Source organism: Rhyacophila brunnea, unplaced genomic scaffold (genome assembly GCF_057557595.1).
Source record: "Rhyacophila brunnea isolate RB1 unplaced genomic scaffold, BYU_Rbru_1.0 scaffold_12, whole genome shotgun sequence".
Taxonomy (NCBI): Eukaryota; Metazoa; Arthropoda; class Insecta; order Trichoptera; family Rhyacophilidae; genus Rhyacophila; species Rhyacophila brunnea.
Genome location: NW_028232774.1, coordinates 38,960,044 through 38,985,682, shown reverse-complemented (window position 1 = coordinate 38,985,682; position 25,639 = coordinate 38,960,044). Strand labels below are relative to the sequence as shown.

At 32.2% G+C, this 25,639-nt stretch overlaps 1 protein-coding gene across 1 annotated transcript; it reads left to right on the top strand.

Moving 5' to 3' along the window:
• Positions 1-410: 410 nt before the first annotated feature.
• Positions 411-20,171, top strand: Acsf3 (Acyl-CoA synthetase family member 3). Its single transcript, XM_085961265.1, has 14 exons — positions 411-663; positions 1,292-1,429; positions 3,644-3,736; positions 7,941-8,135; positions 9,799-9,912; positions 9,996-10,186; positions 11,525-11,667; positions 12,934-13,041; positions 14,186-14,363; positions 14,475-14,573; positions 15,404-15,551; positions 16,350-16,528; positions 18,255-18,373; positions 19,362-20,171. Exons 1-14 carry the CDS (start codon positions 549-551, stop codon positions 19,441-19,443), a joined length of 1,902 nt encoding a protein of 633 aa, XP_085817391.1. The 5' UTR covers positions 411-548; the 3' UTR covers positions 19,444-20,171.
• Positions 20,172-25,639: the final 5,468 nt, after the last annotated feature.

The window sequence follows — 25,639 nt, the reverse complement described above, 5'->3', positions numbered from 1 at the left end:
TTCGGTATCGAGCATTCAAATATTCAAACAATTGCGATTATTATAAACTCTTCCTCATAGATGATTACGATTACATAATATATTATTATGAATTATAAACTTCGAATAAATAAAATTTATAACTCTTCCTATTTGATTTCTATTTATTATTTACTATTATTATTTTGTCTGGCAATCTGGAACTTCATTTAACAATCGACAATGTTATCATTTGAGTTTGACATTCAGTTATGCCAACTGTACTATAATTTTAATACCGCAAAAAATGTAAAATACTATAATTTTACGCCAAATATACCAAAACACTATAATTTTAAAGGATTCAAGACGAAAAATGTTCCTGTACTATATATTTATCAGAAATACTATAATTTGTATGCATTTGTACTATAATCAACATAGAAAAAGATGCAACACTGTTGACATTTGACATGGTTTGACTTTTTGGTCAATTTGGCTGATAAGAATTTAAAATTGAAGTGTAAATTCGTTGATATAAATTGTTCGCGTGGGAATTAGTCGATTCAGCTCGAAATATTGTTTTCCTAATGTATTCCTTTCGTTTTCAACGGGCAGCTAAAAGGTTGTCAACAAGACTGTTATCGGGAAATTCAACAAATGTTAAGGCGGTGACAGATAAATTCAATGCCGAAATTGAATCTGGTAAGTCGAATCTCACGAGTTCAGTAAACGAAATACAAGTATCTTTTCACATTATGTCTTATTTACTCAATACAAAACCATTCCATGATCCATTCAAAAAACTTATCATATCCAACCAACAAAACTATGTTGCTTTCACTGTTAATGATTGATTACCTATTCAAACGAATGATTTTTAGAAAATTAATTCATTTTTTTTTCAATGAAAAATACATTATTTTCAGCCATATTTTGAATGTTCCAATATGACAAATTAATGGCGTTATATGCCAATTTTATGAAATTATCTATTGTTATTAATATTTACTGATAAGTAGATATTTCATTTAATGGAATCCATTCTTGCTTAATTAAAATAAAACGAAATATGTAGGTAGTACTTATAAAAATTATTTGGAAACATTACATGAATTTACTGTATTAACTTGTACTTTTCCCTACTTATTTGTTAAGCAAAGTCAACATTCCTATTCCAAATACCTATTAAACGAATAAATAATATAATGAAATACTTTTACTTATGTGATGATCGCATCCTAACTGAATGCGTATATTCAATTGGCAGCCGCGCTCGATTCTACATTTTGTGTTAGCTGAATTATTTTAAAAAAAAATACCTTTATTTCAGGTGGTGTTGTACCAGGTTTCAAGTTAGCCGCCATATTTGAAGACAGGATCGCCATACAAGATCCACATGGAGAATATACTTACAAAGGCCTGTTTAATACTGCCAGGGGGCTAGCGAATGAGATTAGCAAAGCAGTAGGTAAATATGAAATATCTGAATTCAAACAGGCTGTCACATATTTTTAAATAAAACAATGTAAATTTGGATTGAATAAAATCAATGATTCACACAAATTAGAGAACAAAAGAGATTTTGTTTTGCTCTCATATTCTCCTATATATAGATTATAAGTACAGTAGAACCTCGATATAACGGACTTCGAATATAATGGACAAATATCCGGTAAAACATACATGTTTAAATCCAAGTGTCACCGCTTGTAAACAATGTTCTGCGCATGATAATCTAATAACATTTATTGGCTATTCGCCAGATAATGAAATTCAACTACAGTATAAACTCGTTTTTACGTGCCCGGAATTCATGTTTTCCCGGCAATTGCGTGTAATTTTTTCAGTCCCGATGTATTTCAGTACATTTAATACCCGCATTTACGTTTTTATTTCCCGCGATTTACGTCGGAAATATTCAAAATATGCGAGTTACGCGCGTTTGACAATGATTGGATCGTGACATTCGAACGGCGTAAGGTGAGAATTACATAACAAAAAAACAAAAATGCAACAAACTAATATACATGATTTTTTTAATAAAAAATTTCAATAAAAATTTAAATTGAATGTTGTTTTTTAATAAAACGTTATTTTTTTAGAAACATAAAATTTAAATGTTCTTTTTTTCAATACCCCCCTTTTACATTTTCCCTTCAATTAGGTTTTTTTTTATCAGTCCCTTAAAAAACGTAAAATAGGGGTTATACTGTATATTACCCATATTTTCGCAATTTTAGAGAGTTGATTATAAAGAAACAGCACTTCAAAAGTGCAAACAAAACTTGATTCTTTTTTCAAAGCAGGATTACTGAAAGCAAGCTCGTCGACATCGAACATCAATGTCACTCCACAACAGATGTGTCTGAATATATTATCATCCGAAGACAAATAAACATAATTTGATTTGTGTTTTTATATATCGGACTTTCGGCTTTAATGGACACCCCCTCACCAATATACCCTGTAAGGTGTGTAATGTGTCCGCACACATGTTTTCATCCCCCGCATAGACCTCACACAAAAATATTGTAAAAGAAAGTTTCCTTTGCCAGATTTTAGTTTTGCTCGAATGCACGAAACTATTACATGCACAATTCTTCGTCTCATTTCTCGGAAAGCGAAGGTCAAGTGCGACTAACACGAGCACGCAAGTGCGATTTTACGTTGAGCGGGATCACTATATCCATCCAAATCATTGAAATTAATAAATACTTTAAAAAATAAGTTTTAATGAAAAAATGTAAATGTGTGTTTGTGGGAGGAGGGGGGGGGGGGGGGGGTGTAAATTTACCGCACCGAGGGACGGCTCGTCACTGGAGGGTGATACCAACCCTAGTTACGCCACTGCTCAGATCCGTTGTTGATCTCCACACACAATAGAAAAATTAGAGGGAACGTTGTCCCTCACCCACATTAATCTGTTATATCGAGGTTCTACTGTACCACCTATATAGCACATATTTTTTTTAAGTGTTGCAAGGAAGTGTAATTTGTATTTTTAATTGAAATAAAATATTTAATCAGAAAGTAATTTTCCTATTTTTCAAAAAACCTGAATACAATATCATTTTCTGCAATCTTAAAATATATTTACCTGAAAATCATATAAGTAGTAAGAAAACATATTTCACCAAGATTTTCACTAAGATCGCTTCATTGATTTTGATGTTCAGAGTGCTAACCATTACACCATGAAACCGACGGGCCTCGCGGCGAAAAATTGTGTATTGTGCCCTTTATTGTGTTGTAATAATAAACCCATGCAAGAGATCCCTAGGTATGTTTTTGTTATTTTTTAGGTATCAGTGATTTAATCTTTAATAATTAAATCTGAATGACAATGGTAGTTATAAAAACTATCAATCTCGGGATGGCCGGAATAGTATAGTTGGTAGTGTAGAAGCCTGTTAATCGGAACGTCTCGGATTCGATCTCAACCGCTGCCGATACTTTATTTTTTTGGTTTACGAGTAAATCATGTCACTTTTTATCGCATCAAAAATCAAGTGTCATTAAATTTGCAGCATTGCTTAGTAATAATTTTATCTAGAGATCTGTATGAACAGCTTTACGATTTTATCTGTCTCTTGTAATATTGAGATTATATCGATAGTACAAATTGTAGTGGCAGGCAATGTCAATGAACTCTAAATATAATATAAATCTTTATTTTTCATAGGTGGAAAAAACCAATTGACAGTTGCCTATCTCTGTCCTGGAGATTCATCACACATTCTTACACAATGGGCAATTTGGATGAGTGGTAATATTGGTGAGTAATATAATCTTTAGTATTTAAATTCTTTACATACTTTCACGGTTGAATGACCAACTCTATATTATTTTCTACACGATAATGAGAAGATTATGCTCCATTTGTGGATACAACCTTCAAAATCATGGGACACTAAACTATTAACAATTAAAAATATTTTATTCAATCTTTTTGTGTCAATAATAATTATTATACAGTACTCTCTCAGTACTCCGCCGGTATTCGTATGTAAAACTCAGTAGTCCGCCGCGTGTCTATATCAGCTGTCCACCGTCGTATTTAATGTAGCTGAAGCATGGAACAACCTACCGGGACGAGCAATAATTTAATCGTAAAAAAAACTGTGACCCTCCATGAATTAAGATGGTGAAAACTGGGAACCGGAAGAGTTAGTTCCATTAGAACAGGGTTTCCCAACCTTTTTGTACTCTAGAGCACATTCTAAAATATCGGTAGGGTGGCGGGCACCACCTATTTTTAATCGACAAACTCCTTCCATAACTTCTCATTTTCCCATAATTTATTTTCTTATATTCATAATTTATTAATAAATAATAAACAAAAATGTTTCAAAATAATAAAACTATTATTCAAATTGCATACACACAGAGAAATGTATTTACAAAACGTAAACAAAGTAAACAAAAAACACAAATACAAAGAAAACATTTTATAAACAAATAGAATATCAATATGTCAATGTGATCTTTGGCATTGCATATCATTGGCCAGTGCCTCATAATTAGGAGAGTATGACGATAATCCTGTTAGTAAACAATCATAAAGATGCTCATCGGTGAGTCGAGATCTATATCTTGATTTTATTAAGTTCATGTTTGAAAACAATGATTCGCATAAATATGTCAAACCGAAAAATGATTCAATTTTATATGCCGCTTTTTTCAAAAATGGGAACTTTTCTCTATCCACTGTATTCCAAAAGTCCTCTGATATTAAGGATTTAAGCAAAATATCATTCTTAAGCTCCAAAATTTCTAACTCTAGTTCTTCTGTCTTACCTTGAACAAAATCTGCAATACATGTGGCCATTTCCATTACATTTATTTGGCAAGTAAAAGGATTGATACAGAAGGAAACAATTGGCTCGATATCTGTAAACTGCAAAAATCTCTCTTTAAATTGTTTTTTTAACACTTGAAGATGCTTAATAAATAATGACCCGTTTAATTCATTGTTACCTAGCATTTTATTCATATGTGGGAAATGCACGAGAGAATTGATCTGCAGATGTGATATAACTAACAAATCCAATTTAGCTTTAAATGACTTTACAGAGCTTATCATTTCAGCTATGTTTTTGTCTTTCCCCTGCAACTCCAAATTTAAAGAATTCAATTTTTCCATGATGTCTGTGAGAAATCCCAAATCAATCAGCCAGCGAGAGTCAGCTAGTTCATCATAATTTTCCTTTTAATCGTTTATAAATGTTTTTATTTCTTCAATTAAACTCACAAATCTTGTAAGAACCTTTCCTTTACTGAGGCAACGTACTTCAGTATGCAGAATAAGATCATGTTTTTTATCTTCAGTATCTTCTAACAGGGCCTTGAAAAGTCGGTGTTGCAAAGGAGCTGTTCGAATAGAATTGATTATTTTTGTAACTATTTTCATAACGTGTTCAAATGGAAATATTTTACAACACAGAGCTTCCTGGTGGATAATACAGTGGTAGGACATAAAGTTTGAAAATGATTCATCCTTCTTGCAGAGGGCAATAAATCCTTTGTTTTTACCTACCATTGCTGGTGCCCCATCGGTGGTTATCGCAGACAGCTTGTGCAAAGGCATATTTATTGACTTGGCGTATGTTCTGAATGTATTATAAATATCCTCACCTTTTGTCTGTCCTTTCATAGGTAATATTTGCAACATATCCTCTTTTACTGTGAAGTTACTAAATACCATTCTCACCATAACTGCTAACTGTGCGGTGTCTGATCTGTTGACTCGTCAAATTGTAGCGAGAACCAGTCACATATTTCCAAGGCAGTCTTTAACTGAGTTTATATGTCTGTTGAAATTGCATGTATTCTTCTTGTGACGGTGTTATTTGACAACTGTAAGTCTTGTATTGCTGAGACAATCTCACGTTTGTTAGAAAATCCATCAAACAAACAATCGGCATCAGTCAAAAATAGTTTTTTAAACAACTCACCATCAATGAAAGGTTTCTTCATTTTTGCGAGCATGTGAGAAATTTTGAAAGAAGCAATGGTGGCCTTTTTAGAATTTTCCACATGTCTAGTGAAAACAGTCTGTTGTGCAGTTAGACTTGATTTTAGTTGACATATTTTTTTCTTTCTTACTTCCGATTTAAGTGGATAATTCACATCAAAAGTGGCATGAATTGCCTGAAAGTGTCATTCAACATTATGTTTTTTTCGGCACTGCAATACTACTACCACACAACAAACAGACGCATTTATCTTTCGCATTCAAGAAACAATATGATTCCTCCCAGTCAGTGTTAAAATTATAGGTTCGTTGTCTTTTACTCGGTCCACTCATTTTAGAACTATATAGAAGGAATATCAAAACTCCTAATTCGTGTTTCGTCAGACGAAGATGTCTCCTAGCTAACTGTCGCGACCCAAACGGGGCAGCAATCGCAATCACAATGACAAAAACGCGGTTCCAGGCGGGGAATGCTATTTGCACATCACTCCTTGTACACGCCGAAAACCCGAACTGAGCCGATGATCGCCGAAGCAATCAGGACGGTACGAGCACGTGACTACTGTCACATGCTTCGGCGTTCATCGGCTCAGTTCGTGGCGTTCGTTCACTTCGGGTTTTCTGCGTGTGTCAGGCTAGCGTGAAAATTCTGTCTCTGTCGAATAGTGGCGGGCACATACGAATCGTTCCGCGGGCACGGGGTTGGGAACCCCTGCATTAGAAGAATCGATTCAGAGGGCGACTGAAAACTCAGACCTAACGCGAAATGTTTTAGAAGAATGTATAGCAGAAAGTTCTGAGGGGTATGCGCTACTTCCGACTGAAGACGAGCTCATAAATACATCAAGAGGCTTGGATTCTGAGGATGAAGGCAATAATTGTCAACCGACCGCAGCTCATACAGTCAAATCAGAAGATGCACTAGCTGGGACTGACGCGTTACCATTAAATGGGCAGAGGAAAATAATGCAACCGTCAACACATTCATCATGTTGCATAAATTACGAAATGACACAATCTTCCAACAATATTCAGAAAAAAACAAACAACACTAAACAATTAGTGATTTACTGTTTAATATTATGGATGTAGTTAATAAACTTACTTTATAATTAATATGTATAATTTAATACATAATTGATTTTGATCATAAAAGTTGCTAGTACAAATTTCTCTATAAAAACTATTTTTACGGAATACCTGTCTTAATTTTTACAATATTTTTTATTTATGCACTATGATCCGCCGTTTTCACTAATTCGACACTTGTCTGGTGGGTGGCAGATTACTGAAAGAGTACTTTAGTCATAAATATATATGAAAAGTTACAAAATCAACAAATGAAAAATTAACATGAACTATGGAAAACAATTTCAAATGTGCAATTTTGAAAGTCTATTCAGCTATTGACATCCAAACATCAGTGGCAAAGGGTGAAGGTAGGCTGTCAATATCCGCTATAAATGGTGCATACTAAGCTTTGTCAGTCATACGTATTTGTTTTTTTACAACGTTTTTCTTAGCTCGTATTCTTATTTGTCCGGTGGTTGTTTGTCCGGTACAAATCTTGCAATCGATTTTTTAACTAACTTCCCGACTAGTTAGACATTTGAAATTTCTAGAATATATCGGAACACGATGCCAATGCATTTTTTTAATACCTTTAGCCAACTTTAAGTAGAATTGAATTCATTTTCAGTTAATTCTGTTTTGTATGAAAAGTTATTTCGGAAGAAATCCGTAAAAAGTAAAACTATTATTAATATATACATGCGTTACTATGGAAATCAATATGAAGTGTCAAAATGACATTTCAGTATATTTATTCAGTATTTCTATCAAGTACAATTTTTTTTGATTGTTTAAGCTAGTCAAGTCAAGTTTATATGATTCAACAAAAAATTTAAAAACGTATATAAAAAGTTCTTTTTATCTTGTAATTATTTTATACTCATTATACTAAATCGTGAGTCGGCTAAAATTATATTCTTTTCTTAATTTTCAGCTGTACCATTAAGTCCTCAGCACCCGCCACCTTTACTGGAATATTTTCTGCAGGACAGTGGTGCTGCACTTGTAATTTGCGATGAACAATTGTTGGGCAACCTTCCAAAATCAGAAAATGGCGGAGCACCAGTTATTACATTACCAGACACGCTTAGATCGGCAGCATTACTCGATACACTCACTCATAATTCAGGTATGTCTAACGTTTGACTGTATGAAGCATTGTCTAATGCAGTGCTCCGCAATTGGTGTGCCGCGAGACAATGCTAAATGTGCCTCGGTGCATTGTATTAAATCTGTATGTATTATTTGTATTAGCTCTGTTAAATTAAAAGGATTCAAAAATAAACTCAAACGTTAGCCTGAAGGAGTTAAGACAAAGATCTCTACAAATATATCAAAAGACCTACCAAACCACGATTAAAAACAAGCAATTAATTTTGGATCTGGCTCAAAAACATTTAACTTTGCTGCAAAAGAAATTTGATCATTACATTCATACAATCAATACAGAGTATAACTGGATTTGACATCTTTTTGCAACCGACGCCGAAAATTCTATGGAAGCGCTTTCCCTACAAATTAAAGAAGAATTTGTTGAATTGAGGAACGACATGGCACTAAAACTGAACTTCGCCGATGTTCCATTGGATGTTTTCTGGATTTCGATTAATAAAGAATAACCTCGGATTTCTGACAAAGCTATTGCAGTTCAGCAGACATATCTATGTCAGCAAAGTTTTTCAATTCATTTTCTAATTATAAATGATAAGCAGTCGTGCTTGAAGTATCTTAACAAGAACTTCTGGTTGCTCTTTCAAATATCAAGCGAAATATAATTTTTTTATGTTCGTTGAAACAAAGCTTTGGTATCACATTAATTAGTTATTATTGTATAATAATTATGTTATATTGATTAAATAAGTAAATACATATATATTGATAATACACATACATGGAAATAAATATAAATTTAGTTCTTCCTCATATGTTATGTATATTTAACTTGTGGTGTGCCGTGGAATTCTGGGAAACGTTTGGTGTACCGTGGGCGGGAAAAGGTTACGGAGCACTGGTCTAATGTATATTTTTATTAATATTTTATGACATACTATCATCGACTTCTACTATGACATTCTATTATATTTCGAATTCACCCAATTAGTTAATTAATTACATACATGATTATATAGCAGATATTGCCAAAATATTTTTTTTAGTATTAAGTATTAAAATTAATAGTTTCATATAGTGCATAGTTAAATTCAACTTCAATTTGACATTTCACCCATAATCAGTGATGCCAACCGTACTATAATTATAGAACAATACTATAATTTTGATATCGCGGAAAATGTTAAATACTATAATTTTACGCCAAATATACCAAAATACTATAATTTTAAAGGATTAAAGACGAAAAATGTTCCTGTACTATATATTTTTCAGAAATACTATAATTTTTACGCCTTTGTACTATAATCAGCATAGAAAAATATGGCAACACTGCCCATCATACACATTGCTGTATCAAAGCAGACATTTTATTATAAAATTCAGCTTCAAATAACTATGGAAAGATACTCCTTTGTGAATATAATGCCGAAAAATACGTATGTTAGTTATGTAAACAATACAACAAACTTCAAATCAGAATGCAAGCTGCCATTTTGTAATCGGGGTTGCCAATAGAAGAAGAAAAATAAAGAACTTGTTTCTGATACAACCTATTCAAAAATCCTAATACAGAATGCATATAAGACTCCTTCTATCTAGGCTAGAGTCCAAATTTATTGGATAAAGTATACCTTTGCATGGCTTGATTATGAAAATAATGTTATTGTTTTATTTTTAAGAATGTGCAGCCACCGATAACGAAGTAAATCTTGACGGCTTACCCGATGGAAAATTCTACGCAGGCAGCGATGCTCTAATTTTGTACACAAGTGGCACCACCTCAAAACCAAAAGGTGGTGTATAATAAAACTACTTTCATATTATTATAACTCTTCTCGTAGGAGAACACCTTACTGAAACCCAATTATAATTGCAGGTGTTGTCTATGGCTTCCGTCAGCTGTCTGCCCAAGTTGCTTCATTGCACGACGCCTGGCAATACCGAAGCTCAGATGTCCTTTTGCACGTTTTACCGCTACATCACGTGCACGGTCAAATAAACAGTGTGGCCGCCGGTTTGACCGCAGGCGCTATAATCAGAATGCTGCCTGCATTCAGTCCTAGCACTGTAAGTTTCACTCGGGCTACGTGTGCATTCAATTTGTAGATGAATAGTTTAATCAGCAGCTTACTGGTTATATAGGCTGATAAGCGAAAGAAGTGTGTTCAAATTGCACTCAGTCCAAGATATTTTAAAGGATTTTTTCAAGAATGTATATTTCGAATCCGTGGTCTCACTAATTCACATGTTGATGGATTGAACAAGAGGCTAATATCCATTTCTCGTTCAAAAAGCTGTTAATAAACCTATTCATGAGGTAACTAAGATCTGTATCGAATTGTAGAGCCAATTAAAAATAAATAATGTGAAGAATGCTACATTTTTTAATTATATTAATTCTATAGGTTTTTTTTTTAAGTCAACAGTTGTTTCGTCTGTAACACCACTATCTAGACTTATATATTGATAATGGTTCAGTATTGCCAACTTAAGGCGATACTTCAGTGAAACAGCAAATAATTTTCAACTATAGGCGCGACGAAATTTTGGACTCGCTGGCAGTCTGAGAACAAACGTCGAGGTGTGAATACGTCAATTTGTTTCGTGATGGCGACGGGGGTATTAATTCTTAAATCATGTAAAGATGACTAAAAACGTTACCCATTTACTTTAAAAAGAAAACATGTCAATGAATATATTATTTTTGTTACTAATAGAACAATAAACAGAACATTAAATGGACGCATGTTGGATTTATATGACAGATTATATTTTGCACCCGCAATCCCCGCATCGCCTAGCCACAATCTTTTTAGACCGTGCCTCAGCTGAGGTATAGCCTTAACGGTATTGTTATCAGATCTAGTATTTTTTAATAGACATGTAGATGTGAATTTTGTATCTGGCGTATGGCGTTACATCTAGCATTTTTTGACACCGCAAACAGCTTAAAACTTCTCATAAAAAAGCTAGAATATTATACCAGATTTGCCTGAAAATCAACACGCTGCTCTATTGTACCTACCTTATAATATTATGTATATATCTTATAAGGTAAATAAATATTTCTTATATGACGAAATTTCTAATTTTTAATTAATTCATCTTCGATATTTGCTCTTGTAAAGACAATGTTAATAATTGTGGCATAATTTTGTGAATGAAAGTTAGCAACACTGGTCTTAATAGGTTTGATAATGGTGTTATAACCGAAATAGCTATCGACCTAAAAAATAACCTGTAGAATTCATATATAAAATGGAATTCTACGAAATAGATGCTGACTCAATTAAATGATAGTTAAATTAATCTGTAACATGATCTAGTTTATGTTATCATTGAAATTCTCTCAGTATGTAATTGTATTTCTTAAGCTGCAAATGTTTTACGACTATTTTTGACCAGATCTGGTCACATCTTTTAGGAATGAAGAAGAGGGATAGTCACCGAGTTTCCATTCTGATGGGAGTGCCTACCATGTATTCAAAACTTATCCAAGAGTACGAGAAGGTGTTTGCTACCAATAACAGACACAAAGAATATATCAAGTAAGTACATAGGCCTAAGGCACTAAAATTATATTCACTAAATAGTCAATACTAGTGAAATATTTAAGGCTATACACTATTCTCGAAATCCCGCAGTGAGAAAACATATAGCTGTCAAATGTACGATACAATCTGGTTTCTTTAATCCTAATTTTTCATGTACCAATTTGTTGTTTATTCGCTGTTTTTTTTTTTTCATTATCTTCATTCTGGGACAACATTCATTAGAATGCTGTCTTTTTCGAGTGCAAACATAGAGTTTTTAATTATTATTATCCCTGACGAATACAGGATGAGTCTTGTAAATCGTTTCACAATAGTAAGTAGTCCCAGAATGTTGTGATCTAATTTCGATGCGAGTCAAAAAACAAAACTGTTAAATATTATTATGATATAGTTTGTTTAAAAACCCAGGGCTTCGAACCGTTATTTTTTTTGTTGTTTCAGTTTTCGTTCTGGTTCAAGTAAAAAAAATATATCAGTTCGGTTCCGGTTTTCGTTCTGAAAAAAATAATGGTTTTTCCAGTTTTCGGTTTTCCTTTCAGCTCTGAGTGATTAATTTTTAAATGTTTTTATTTGCATTAAAAACTTATTTTCTACCATAATTTAGAACATTTTATGGTAGGTACTTGTATGATAGCCGGCGCCATGCTCCGAAACCAATAGTTATGCTGCACCGCACGGCCGTAGTCATAGATTTTTTAAATAACATATTATAAATTATGAGAATTATCTTGAGATGCCTCATTACAACTGAAGTGGGGAGTAAAATCATGTGAACATATGTGTTTAAACATGTACCGAACCTAAAAAACTGATATTTTTTTTCCGGTTCGGTTCTGGTTTTCGTTTCGACTAAAATAACGGTTTTTCCAGTTTTCGGTTCAGTTCCGCTTCAAAGCCCTGTAAAAAACAGACGATTCTATGCTAACTTTTAATAATTTGTTTGCCATCAAAAAAAAACCTCTGAATATAGGATAAATAAACAGAAATATAAATAGATATATAAAATTTATGACATTTTAGTTTTGCATAACATTTATCAAATTATTTCTTCTTTCCATTATAATAAAGATTGAATTAAATAATTGTTATTATTATCATTCAGTTTTCGATGGGGTACAAAAAGCAATTGTGAATGATATACATATATACAGTTTACATGCGGTCACATTTTGTGACAATCTAAAAATTTATTACAATAACAAAATAACTGAAAGTCTCAAACATTAGATATACATACAGCATTTATTTTTTTAAATTCAGGAGTGTCCTGAAGAGCAGAATGCGACTCATGATATCAGGTTCAGCTCCGTTGCCGACTCCCATCTTTCAGCAGTGGGAAGATATTTCAGGACACCGACTTTTAGAACGGTATGGTTCACAAATTATGATCTTCAAAAGCAATATTTTGTTTTCTTGCCTTTAACTTATAAAAATCCATCAAAAATACATAATATGGTTCTCATCGTGTTAGAATCGTCCTCCACAATGAAGAATGCAAATCTACATGCTTGGTGAAGTGGTGAAACTGGTGTACATATCTTGTATTGCAGCCTCAGTAATCGTTGTGGCCGATGCGCAACAGTTATACATTTGAAGCAATTAATTTATCAATGAACCACCACTGAACAAGCTTGATTATTTCAGTTATTTTTACTATTCACAATAATATATTACAAGAGAAACCCTTGTGTATTGTATTCATCCTTTGATTTAAAAGTATTATACAGTAGTTTGAATTATAATTCATAGAACAATATCTGTAATGGCCCATGAAGCAATCACAGAAACATCTAAGATTTGAAAAAATGTATTATGACTTTACCAGTAATCAAACCTGGAGCCCTACCCATTAAATTATGAAGCTCCGGATTCGTCTAAACCAGTGTTTCCCAACCTTATTTGTGCCCTGTCTCGCTTCAACGCTTCAAAAATTTCCATGCCCCCCCCCCTATCAAAATTGCATAGTTAACTAACAAATTCTGAAAAAAAAATGAATTGCTTCAAAAAAAAATGCACATAGGCAATACTATTTTTAATTTAACTTTCGTAAGTAAGTACCTATGTATATTAAGTACATATATTAGATGTACAACTCAGAAGAAAATTAGTGCGATCCTTGTGAGCTGCTTGATGTGAGCTGCAAAGAATTTTTATGTGAGGTACTAATTTGGTCAATTTTAATCTTAAATCTCCACAGTTTATGATATCAAAAGAATTTCTTTTTTTCAGTAACAAATCATTTACAGCACTAAACATTCAACTAATATTATGATGGGAATGGCAACAGTAATTTTCTCGGAAAGTCATGGTTGCAATATCAATGTGTTTTTTAACAAAAAAATATACCAAATATTAACGATTTCCACGTTGGGAAACACTAGTCTAAACAGTTCAGTTGTCTATGCTGTTGGTTCCTATGGCCACCTGACCAAATATTTAAACCATTCCCTATATTTTGTACTTAATTGTAGTAGTCCTATAATGTTCATTACTTATCATGATAAAATTGCAGGTATGGTATGACAGAAATTGGCATGGCACTGAGTAATCCGTATGAGCCAATGAAAGAACGAACTCCAGGAGCCGTCGGTATTCCTTTGCCCGGAGTATCTGTCCGCATATCCAGTGTGGACCCGTTGCAAGGAGTTAAACCTCTCGTCACTCTGAACACTCCATCAGCAAGTCTTCAGGTTTAATAACGCTTTATAATGATAATTTTTTTCTGGGCTCACCATATTTATTACAGTTGAAAATTTTACTTAATGTTTTCAAGTTTCATCTAACTGTCTTTTCAATTTCAGATTAACCTATCGAAACTGCAATTCCATTCTGCAGACTCTTATGATAAAGTGAAGAATTTATTTACTGAAGAAGCACCAACAACTCCGCCCGAATCAAAGGTAATTCTTTCAAAATGGTCTATTCTGTAAGTAAAATAGACGTTTTCATTATTTCTAGATTATCAGGATTATCTTTATCCCCAGTAATTAGCCTGGATAATCGAGGTTCTCTTGTATATAAAAAGATAGAAAATTAGGTCCATAGATGGCGTAATGAGTGTTGGCAATACCAATCTCCCACTCTATTATTATTAATCGTGAAATTCCAGAATTCAAAATGTCCAGAAAAATCGAGAGTTATCAGGGTTGGCTTTCATAGAAAGCTAGTGGTCGAAAATATCACTATAAAAATATGTAAATTCATTTTATTTATTATTTTTTATTATATTATAGTTTTATATATTTATTTATTATTATGTATTATTATTATTATTATTTATATATTATTTATTTTATCTTGTTAGTTCATCTCATTTGGAGCATAATATGGACATCACATGACACCTCTAAAAATCCCTGTTAATGGTATGGTATTTAGTGCCCTCCAGAATGCTAGAATCTGACTATAATATACGTCAGCTATTTAAAAATAATATTGTTTTTCTTTGTGGTATTGATGAAATTAATATGACGATTTTTAGGCAATATTTCATATTTCCATCAATCCTGGGATCAGAAACAGAATCAAAAATACCAAACCTAAAATCCTAGATTCTGTACGGTACTGTTATAACCTGTGGAACCGTTTAAAAAAAATTCGACTGCATCTCCAAATCTGACCCTGCTAATCGACTCAGATTTAACAATAAGTCAGTCTACTCCTTATGACTCCGACATCGCAGGTCATATTTTTATACTGATATTTATTAAAATGAACTTTTATATTTCAGTGTTCAATCACATATGAACCTAATGTAAATAAAAAGGAAAATTTGTCTGGTGAGCTCTTCGTTAAAGGGCCTGGCGTTTTCTCTCGATACTGGAAAAGACCTGAACAAACAAAGGAGGAATTCACTTCAGATGGCTGGTTTAAAACAGGTGTGTAGGTTATAAGAAATTTAAAAATTAGTCTTTTATAAATACGTGCATTAATTGTCACATTACATACATAGTAAAATTTATTTGGTAAACTTTCTATCAGTTTGCAAATGACTCGTAATTTTGGAGAAACTGCAACATTTTGTGTTCTGTATTTTGCTATGATGTAAAATATAATATATGAGGCGTCTAATTACAAAAAGCTTCAAGTCCACAATTCAATATTTTCGGGATACAACGTTTTAATGTTTCAAGCTTCAATTATTTGTTTTAACGTGAGATTATTTTTTCCGTTGTATTCTATGTCGAAAATAGAACCAAATGGCAATTTTTTTCAGCCTATAAACTCTTAAATGTAATAAATATAGGCAAAATAAAATTGGACATAGCGCTACTTGTACCTCACTTTTTAATTTATTCCGCATAAGGCACATATTTCCGTGGCACTGTCATGAGTTTACCAGATGCTACAGCATGGGAGACGCCCTTTTCAATATTGAACGTTCCCTTATTGGTTGACTTAAACACGCGCGAAATCAACCAAGCTTTAAATATGAAACACGGACTTGGTGCTTTTTGTAATAAATCGAGACTTAAAATATTTTTTTTCGTAGGGTTATGTCGCATTTTGGAATTTATAGATTAATACATATTGTGTAAAATTATACAAAGAATACGTGCGTATTTTTTTCTCGATTTTGACCAAATGTGGACTTATCGGTTTTTGGAATTAGACGCCTCATATATTTTATGATAGTAAGTACCCTGTAAATGCTGACTAAATTAATATATTTTCAGGTGACACGGCGATGCTGGATGAGGGTAAAGTGAGAATTCTCGGCAGGACGTCTGTGGACATAATCAAATCGGGCGGCTACAAGATCTCCGCTTTGGATGTGGAGACACTCGTTCTGGGACATCCGGCCATCTCTGACGCTGCAGTGCTTGGCTTACCAGATCATACGTGGGGAGAAAACGTTAGTGTTCATCAGTTACAATAAACTGTCGAGATTCTATTTCACTATTGCCACCGTCAAATATACCTTACGCATGAAAATTGTGAATGCTGTTAAATTTAAGTCGTTTATAATATGTTATTCTTTTCAGATCATCTTTATGTTGCAGTTTTTTTCATGAATATTAACAAAATGTACCTATTCACAGTAGAATCTCAGTACATATACAGTAGAAGTAGAAAAGAATCTGTTTACGATTAGAATTTACAGTAAAATTGCACTAAAGCAGGGGTGAGGTGGGTAATCATATCCAGCAACTCAAGAATAGGAAAACCTTATGTTTTGCTTACTACCCATAAAACTTGATAATATTATGCATTTTGATATTTTCCATACATTCCAGTAATCTGGCACCATTTGTTTTTATTCAGTGTCAAATTAGTGAAACCTGTATTCCATTTATAACCATGTCCTTGCTTTTTCGTACAAGGTGGTATTAGTAATTTTGAACAATCACAAACACCCAGGCTTTGAGAAAAACACATAAATATTGTGTCCTCACCGGGATCGAACCCAGAACTCTCGGGCGGAAAGCCAGTGCCTTACCCACTGCACCACGAGAGCCGCCAGACAATTTCACACAATATGTAATGATCACAGAACAGATTAATAAATAGAAATGTAAAAGCAATCGCCATGGACCAATGTTCTGAAGCAGGGTAGTTTATGGCCTGACCCCCATAAAACCCTAGTAAAAAAAAACCATCAACTGTTCCCAAAGATTGAAAGCATGTTAAATTAACATGACAATCTAAAATGCATATTATTAACTATTGAAAGTAGTATATTCTTTAACACGCGTTTAAGTTTATCCCATAGTTTTCCTAACTCAAGATATTTAGCTTGTTATATATACCACACCCAGAAGGGTAAGCCAGTTTCCATCAATTTTGTGTTCCCTGGTAATGATACATAACGTCTAAAATGCGCCAAAATCAGTAAGAAAAAAATTTCAAAAACCCAACGACCAAAAAACTGATTATTTAAAGTGATATTTTTATAAATGTTGATGCCAAATTTTATTTTTCATTTACCTATTGCAAAAATGGCTAATAGAAATGCAAAATCAGCTAATAGAAATGGGCATGTTCTAATTTAAAAATAAAATATGATAAAAAGAAGAAACTAACATTAAAACCAACCAGCTACGCTAGTCACACAAAAACGTAATTTACCACTAAAATTGAATTGTGGACTTAGCGGTTTTTGTAAATTGATGCCTCAAATGGTGCAATTATATCGAGGTCTTAGTGTCAAACAACACTATCTACAAAAGTGCAACTTTACAGGAGAGCCAAAAATCGTTATTTTAGATTCTTGTAACTCAACAAGGGAAATGTTTATTTAAAACCTAATGTTAATATTTTATAATGTATTGTGTATTGTACATTTATCTTGCTTATGATGATGTTAAAATTTATAGGGATAGTTTTTAAAAAATATGAAAACAAGGGTAACTTATGTAGTTAGCGTTAAACTTTACTGACGATTTAATAAGAAATTAGAAAAGATTGACATAACGTTGTTTGACTATCATGTAGCCGTAAATGTAAAATAACGTTATCTCAAAAAAAAAAAAAAAACACTTTTTTGTACATAACGTTGTCTGACTTTAAGCACTCGATATAATATAATGTATTTTTAACTATCATTATGTTGGGTTTAAACTATCTTTTGTTTTCAACAGGTTGCTGCTGTAATTGAATTGAAAAAAGATGCATCCCTTACATTGAAAGAACTTCAAGATTGGGGAGTTCAGTTTGTGCCAAAATACCAAGTTCCCACCATGTTATTCCTAATACCAAAGTGAGTCAAAATTTCTTAAACCCACCCACGTATAATATATTTAGTATATATTTTACTAAATATATAGTTATTAACTCATTCACCGCGGAACATTTCATTACTATTTAATTACCACATTTAAATAAAATGCTAATTATATCTAATGGCCATCTACTGCTGACACAACAGCTGTGCTGCCAAATAAGAAGTATACTACACACATCTACAAAAGAATAATTTAAAAAATGTCTTATAACTATGGACATCTGATGTTCCAAAATATGTATAACTTTATTCACAGATGGATGGACGATGCTTTTATGATTTAATTATATTTTATATGATTATGAAATATTGATTTCTAGGATGAGAAAAGATAGGGCATAATAATGGCATTATGTACATTTTTTTTTTGAAGATCATATGGGCATCTGTTGTTTTTATGAGAAATGGATATCAGCCATTTGCTCAACCTATTAGGTACATACTCTGACTCATACACAAATTAGAAAACAACATGTGTAGGTACTTGTCAGACTCAGGATTTGAACCTGGTACCCACGATGCTATAGGCCAACGCTTAAACCGCGCGGCCATTGTGGGCTGTTATGTACATACACAAAGTTTATCGATTGTTCAGTTTTAGCTCCCAAATATACGCAAAATTCTTGAGTTTCAACTTTTCTTTTAAGAATTTCCTTTTTTAGCTCTTCCAATTTTTTTTTGTGAAATTCAAACCTGACTTCTGAATCAATATTTTTTTATATATTCCTGGTAAAAATCTCTCATTGACGATTTCATGAAATGCCCAAAAAGAATCTCGAGAAACGAAAATCAACTATTTACATTACCCCTCAAAACAAGAAATTTCAATCACAACATCTAGCGATATGCTGATTGATGACTATATCTAAATAACTTCCTACCAAAATAATATAGATATTAAAAACTAATTTAAGGAAACGTGCGGCAATCAATTTTATTATTTTGTTCTTTTGTCATTTTTCAGAATACCTCGCAACGCCATGGGAAAAGTTAATAAAAAAGAACTGCGACTGTCATTACTAAATCAGAAACCAAATAACTTATAATACACTATAGCATAATATCAATTTGTAGACAATACACAATATACATACCTATAATGAAGAGAATTTAAATTGTACGAGGAAATACCATAATATTTATTGTACTTAAGCCAGGGTTTGGTTTTGACTTAAGCGGACGATACTATCGTTAATTAACTTTATTTAATTTGTCTCCTCAATACTACAACTAGATAACTCTGATTTGGTCATTGTTGGGGAAAATGAAATTTAAACTTAACATACTTGATTAACATAAATCTAGGCTGTAATTATTATTTAAAATAAAAAATTGTGCTCATCTAATTGGGTACAATTAAATAATGTTCAATTGTATGAAAAAAATATTTTAGATATATTATTTTATTTATTTAATGCATTTATGGTTTTAAAGTTATCTAATACTTTCAAACACAAAATTAATACAGTTCCCATTGACTTCAGACTTACCTAGTTTTATCATTTTGTAGAGAAGGAAATGTAGAATCATATTCAATAGCTATCTCAAAAACAGTGAAAATCAAGTTATCTAGTTGCAGTATTGAGGTGATGGTTTTTATACATAATACTCAATTTAGATGTATTATAGTGATTATGATAGTAGCTAATAGACATGTGTAGATAAATTTTATTATCTGTAAAATATTGTTGAATTTGTTATTATGTTGTTCTATTGAAATATTATGTTATCTTATGTTGGTGTTTTCTTATTTTGTAGTAAATGATTTGAATTTAAAAAAAAATTTTGCAACAGATTATTTGAGTGATGAATTATGTGGTACATAAGACATATTTAAAAAATAGTATGTGAGTATGTAATCTGCACAACACAAATAGTCAGCTACATATTTATGTGTGCAACAGGATACAACCATGTAATGGATTTGTATAAAAAGGTATAAGGATTTTATTCCTAACATTAGAACACACACTCTTTGGACATGTGTATAAAATATGGTTTTCATAACATATTTAATTTGACTTTTTTGGCAAGACCAACAACCCCATACTAATAAATATGTATTAACATTTTCTAGGTGATTGAGCCAAATTGTGGTCGCATTCATCCTTAGTACCCACCTATTTCTTCCCCCTCCCCTTATTTATTATTGTCACAAGACCAGACGACGAGCAATAATAGGTCATAATACGATCATGATAGCGAATAAGGCAGTTAGCTCAAGTGATAAGCAGCAAGCGGACGTGAGCAAGTTTGTTATAACTTTACCATCGCTACCTACAAGCCGTATCGCGTTAGTGATCCAAAAGTTAACTCAAAACATCTGTTCAAACTTCGTTGCACTAAGTCTGTTACGGTTTGAGTGAACGTCGCATCCATCCTGAACTTATCATCATCATTCATCAACCTCACAATATATCGTCCGTTTACCAGTGCGTGAACACCAAACCATTTCCAGTGCACGCCAGCCCTCCCAACATCAAAGGTCAGTATTTGGCATACTGTATAAGCCCCCCCCCCTAGATTCATAGTCAACCATCACCTTCAAAATTACAGTCCACTGCTAAAAGCGCCACCAATAGGAATAATGAATCATTTGGAAACCAGACCCTACTTACAGAATGTTGAAAACGATATTGTAGTTTTTATAATTATATATTTAATTTTGAAGTCGATTTAGTCAACTCGGTTACCTGAATTCTTTTAATTTTCAGCCCCTCAAAGTGTGAATCGATATACATTATCAACTGTTGAAGTGGTGGATTGAATTGAATTAAATTGGGCGAGGTAGTTTCAGGACACGTAAATAAAGAGCGTTTATAATTTTGTTAATATTTTATTAATTATATAAAATAAACATGCTAAAGAAGGATAATCGAATATATAAATAAGCTTTCCTCCTTTCACCTCACATAAAATTCAAATTTATAAATTACAGTCTTCTAAAAAAATGTCACCTGCAAAGATACTTTGGAATGAGTCGGTTGATCAATTTTCCTCAAAAAGAATATTTTTTATTGCAGTCTCAAAGTTTACGTATACACAAAATAACACCTAACAAACAAAAAATTTGATGTCGCAAATAATAAAGATAAAATGACTCGCAATAACTTTCAAATATTGTCAATTTTTTTCTTGAAAAATGTGTAGTGGAAAAAAAATGACATTCTATTTCATTCACAGGATTACGAAATAATAAGTAAATAACTGGATTATATAATATCAAACTATTTATGAAAACAGTGGCTTCTAACTGGAATATTTATTTATGTTACAGGGTAAGAAATTTAGAAAAAAATAATACAAACAATATCTAATACTTATTAATAATTGGGTGACATTTAGACAGAATATTAAGTAGGGTGGAATATTGCCAATAATTGCGTCAATGAATTGATCACAGATGAAATTGAATTATTTACAGAATAAATCAGACCGGATCATATCTTACCCTTTGGATGCTACGCAACGATATATCTTGTTTTTGATAATGGCCAGGAATGGTAACGACGATATCGTCGTTTTGCTTTTGATGCCTGAAATGTTAAGTTAATTTGGATACTACTGCACCTGTGGCACGAAACATATTTTATCTATTTAGTTTTATTGTTGTGTAATATAACCGGATTGATATATGTTTTGTGACTGGGACTGGGTAGGTTTAAAAGTGATAACTATCGTATTATTTTTACAAAAAACACTTCAGAAAATGCTTCTGCGATTTCAGAAATTAAAATAAACGAATAATAAATTTTAATACAAATGAGGAATTATTTTCACAATGTTATGGGGAGCACGTGTTGATAGCCAACGCAATCGAATGCATTTAAAATAATATTTTGATGTCGGTAACCGATTGTTCCCAATAGCTGGTAAAAATCAAAACTGTGCGCAGATCGTGCATTTCGCACGATTGCCGTATGATAGAGCGAGAAAGAGATATGTCAATTACTTTTAACAGTACATGTAGTGCCGAATATTTAATTGCCTCATTATCTATTCAAAACGATAAAATAATTACGAAACATGTTTTCATAATATTCCGATTTTGCGAGTGAAATCAATAATTAGAGAGGTGAGTGTCTAAAAAAATACAATATTTTTATTTATCGACAATTATAATTGGTAGCAATCCTCGCCCGGATTTTGAAAAACATCATAGCATCCAAAGGGTTTAAATCATTTTTTTGTAGAAATCGTCAAGAGAAAAAAAATATTTGATTAACTATCGTTAAAAGCAGCTTATTTATTAGACATACAAATTATCAACAAACATGACATACATTTCAATAAATAACATGAAGAGGCATTCGGATTAACAATATTCAATAGACTTGAGATTGTGACTTAACAAAAGAACTACGATCAAAACACCTCCGATGGTTTTCGAGTATGTGAAAAATTAAAAATAAAAACTAACCTTATTTGGCAAATATAAATACATAATAACTAATCGATAAGAATAAATAAAAAGAAACAATCTGACTTTGATACATACAATACATCTTTTCTTCTTCCTGTGTCTTTGCAAAAAGTATAATTAAAAAAACAATTAAAATCATCATGGTGCGCTGCTAAATTAAAATATTTATCGGGCAAGTGGTGTGGATAGTCTTGATATGATTGTAAACGTATTAAATTGGTAAAGAACATTGGTTATCGTTCAAATTGATACAAATACATAATAAATGTAGTTTGTATCTGATATATTGTTCGAGAGAATAATAAATGGTTAGAAAAAGTTGACAAAAAAATTACTAATTTATGTCACCTAGTGTGCGAAAGACTATTCAATATTTTGCAAATATTAATAATAATTATTCTTCAATAGAAATGCTAATTTGCTTGAAATACATTAAAAACGTGAATTAAATAAATAAAAAAAAGTCGAGAAAGTCAACTACCATAGTTAGAATAATAACACCGTTTCTGTATCTTAACTGTTTTTAAACGGGTCAGATGGAATGGATTATTAATTTAAAAAAATATTCGGCTCGCTTGTTAAGGTTAAGCCGTCGTGAATCTCAGAATAGTTTTAAAATTATGGATTACAGAAATTGAATTCGAAATTGACGCGGCAAGTTTACAATTTTAAATTTGTCAGATACAGAATCAACATGGATTTTTATTAACGAATTAGTATGTTACAAAACATGTGTCATGGAATAAAAAAACTATTAATAATCATCTTGAGATCTTGATGAGAGTTAAAATATATAGATTATTAATTCAGTGAGTCATTATTAAAATGATGTACTATCCAAAATACATCCCGGTTACCGGGACATTATATTATGGTATCTTTAAATTATACGTATGTTACGTTACTATTAAATTCCTTATAATATTTTACAAGTTAAGGCGTCTTTCGGAGAGAAAGATTCTGTTTTACGTCTAGTCGGGACATTAACGATGACGTTAAGTCGAGATTGTTTTGCTTTACACGAAAATTGAATCGACAATCATAATGGAAAAGGTATTCGCTCCAAATAATGAGGAAGACTCGGAAACTTCTAATTGTAGTATGAAAACATTAATTAAAAATAATTAGGCCCCTCTAACAGCTGTCGCATACATTTTTATAAAAATGTTGTGGAATTTTACTATGCACCTAAGGATAATATGGTATATATAGCTTTTTAAACTTTAGTCTGTCATGACAACTCATGACTACATGTATTACTTACACCACAAAGGTTTCACTACAATGTTAACTACAAAATTCAAATAATTGTCTCAGAATAATCTATGTGAAATATTAAACACAAAGACAGGTATGTATAATATAATATTATTTACTGGCAAGAAAATTTAGATACTAAATGTTCTCATTAGACCATTGTAACAAGGATTTCTAAGATTTTTCATTGTTGTAAAAAAACTATTTATGTAATACAAAATTTGGACTGTTTAACCAAATCGTAACACAGTTGATGATCATTACACAATATGTAATCGTATTCTATACCTTTAATATTACTTTTATAAGACATAACATATCAATAATCAATTTAAGGCGACTAATAAATGCTAAATAAAATATCAAATGCTCATCAAACGCACAATAATCCTTAGCCCATTAATATGTCGACATTCCGTTGAAAAAAACATATTTTTAATATTTTCGAAAAGAAAAATATATCATTCTTTTTAAAGTCAAAACGGTGACACTTCTCCGTGGCCGATATCAATAACTATGCCCCCACCACAGTAACTATAATTTTTCTATATGGAAGTAAGGTGTTATTGAAAGCCGGGACAAGACGAGTATGAAGTGTCGCCGGTTTAATCATAATGAGAGTAAACTTTATGAAAAAATGATCGTGGGCAGAGTTTCGAAAACGCATAATATACAAAGCAGCTAATTACCTTTAGAATTTAACATAGAATTCATTGCCATAAAAAGCCGTTATAGGGATTGAAAACATCTAATTGTAATAATATATAATATTCTTTATTATTTGAATAATGTTAGCATAAAACATATTATCAAAGCGTATAAAACAGTCATATTAATATTTCAAGTAGAACTCTGCGAATTAAATTCCAATCAAGTATCGAGGCACAAGGTAATCTGAGAGGAACAACTGTCTCTTTGACTGCGGGACCGACAAAATCGTCCGACAACTTGAAACAAACACTTCACCATACATCAACAATATTAAATTATACAACAGTGGAATTCATGATACCGATAGATATTGCCTTACTAAATAACAGGCAGGGGTTTTTTCCATATTACAGGCTATATCTGTGATACTTTGCCTGTCCCCGTGTGGCAGAATACAACGCAATGAAATAGATATAGCTGCCGTGAGAATTATCCATTATGGATTCTTTGGTGTTTCTCCATTGAATGTATTATTTAAAACACGTAGAATGGAGTACCATGCCGAGTGCGTTTTTCAATTAAGACCGACTGCCAAATGAACCAGATTCTACATTTACATACGAATTCTCATTTTCGCAGAGAAAATGCGAATGATATTTTGTCGAAGATTCAATGACGATAAAGCATTGAGAGAAAAGCCAAACAGAAATGGATCAAAAGATATTGTACTTGGAATTTATCACAAAATACCTTTTCCGTAATATATTATGTTGTAATCAAAATATATAACATTCAGTTGATTGAAAACATTCTGTACACAGTAAAATAAACTTTTACTTTCAATATATATACAGAAGGCACTCGGTAATCCGGCACCCATATTTTTTCACCTATATCGGATAGTCAAAAAT

Coding starts and splice junctions, on each gene's coding strand:
- Acsf3 (XM_085961265.1), top strand. CDS start 549: ATGTATTCCTTTCGTTTTCAACGGGCAGCTAAAAGGTTGTCAACAAGA. Junction 11,668..12,933: donor AGACACAAAGAATATATCAA/GTAAGTACATAG, acceptor TTTTAAATTCAG/GAGTGTCCTGAAGAGCAGAA. Junction 14,364..14,474: donor CTCCATCAGCAAGTCTTCAG/GTTTAATAACGC, acceptor TTTCAATTTCAG/ATTAACCTATCGAAACTGCA.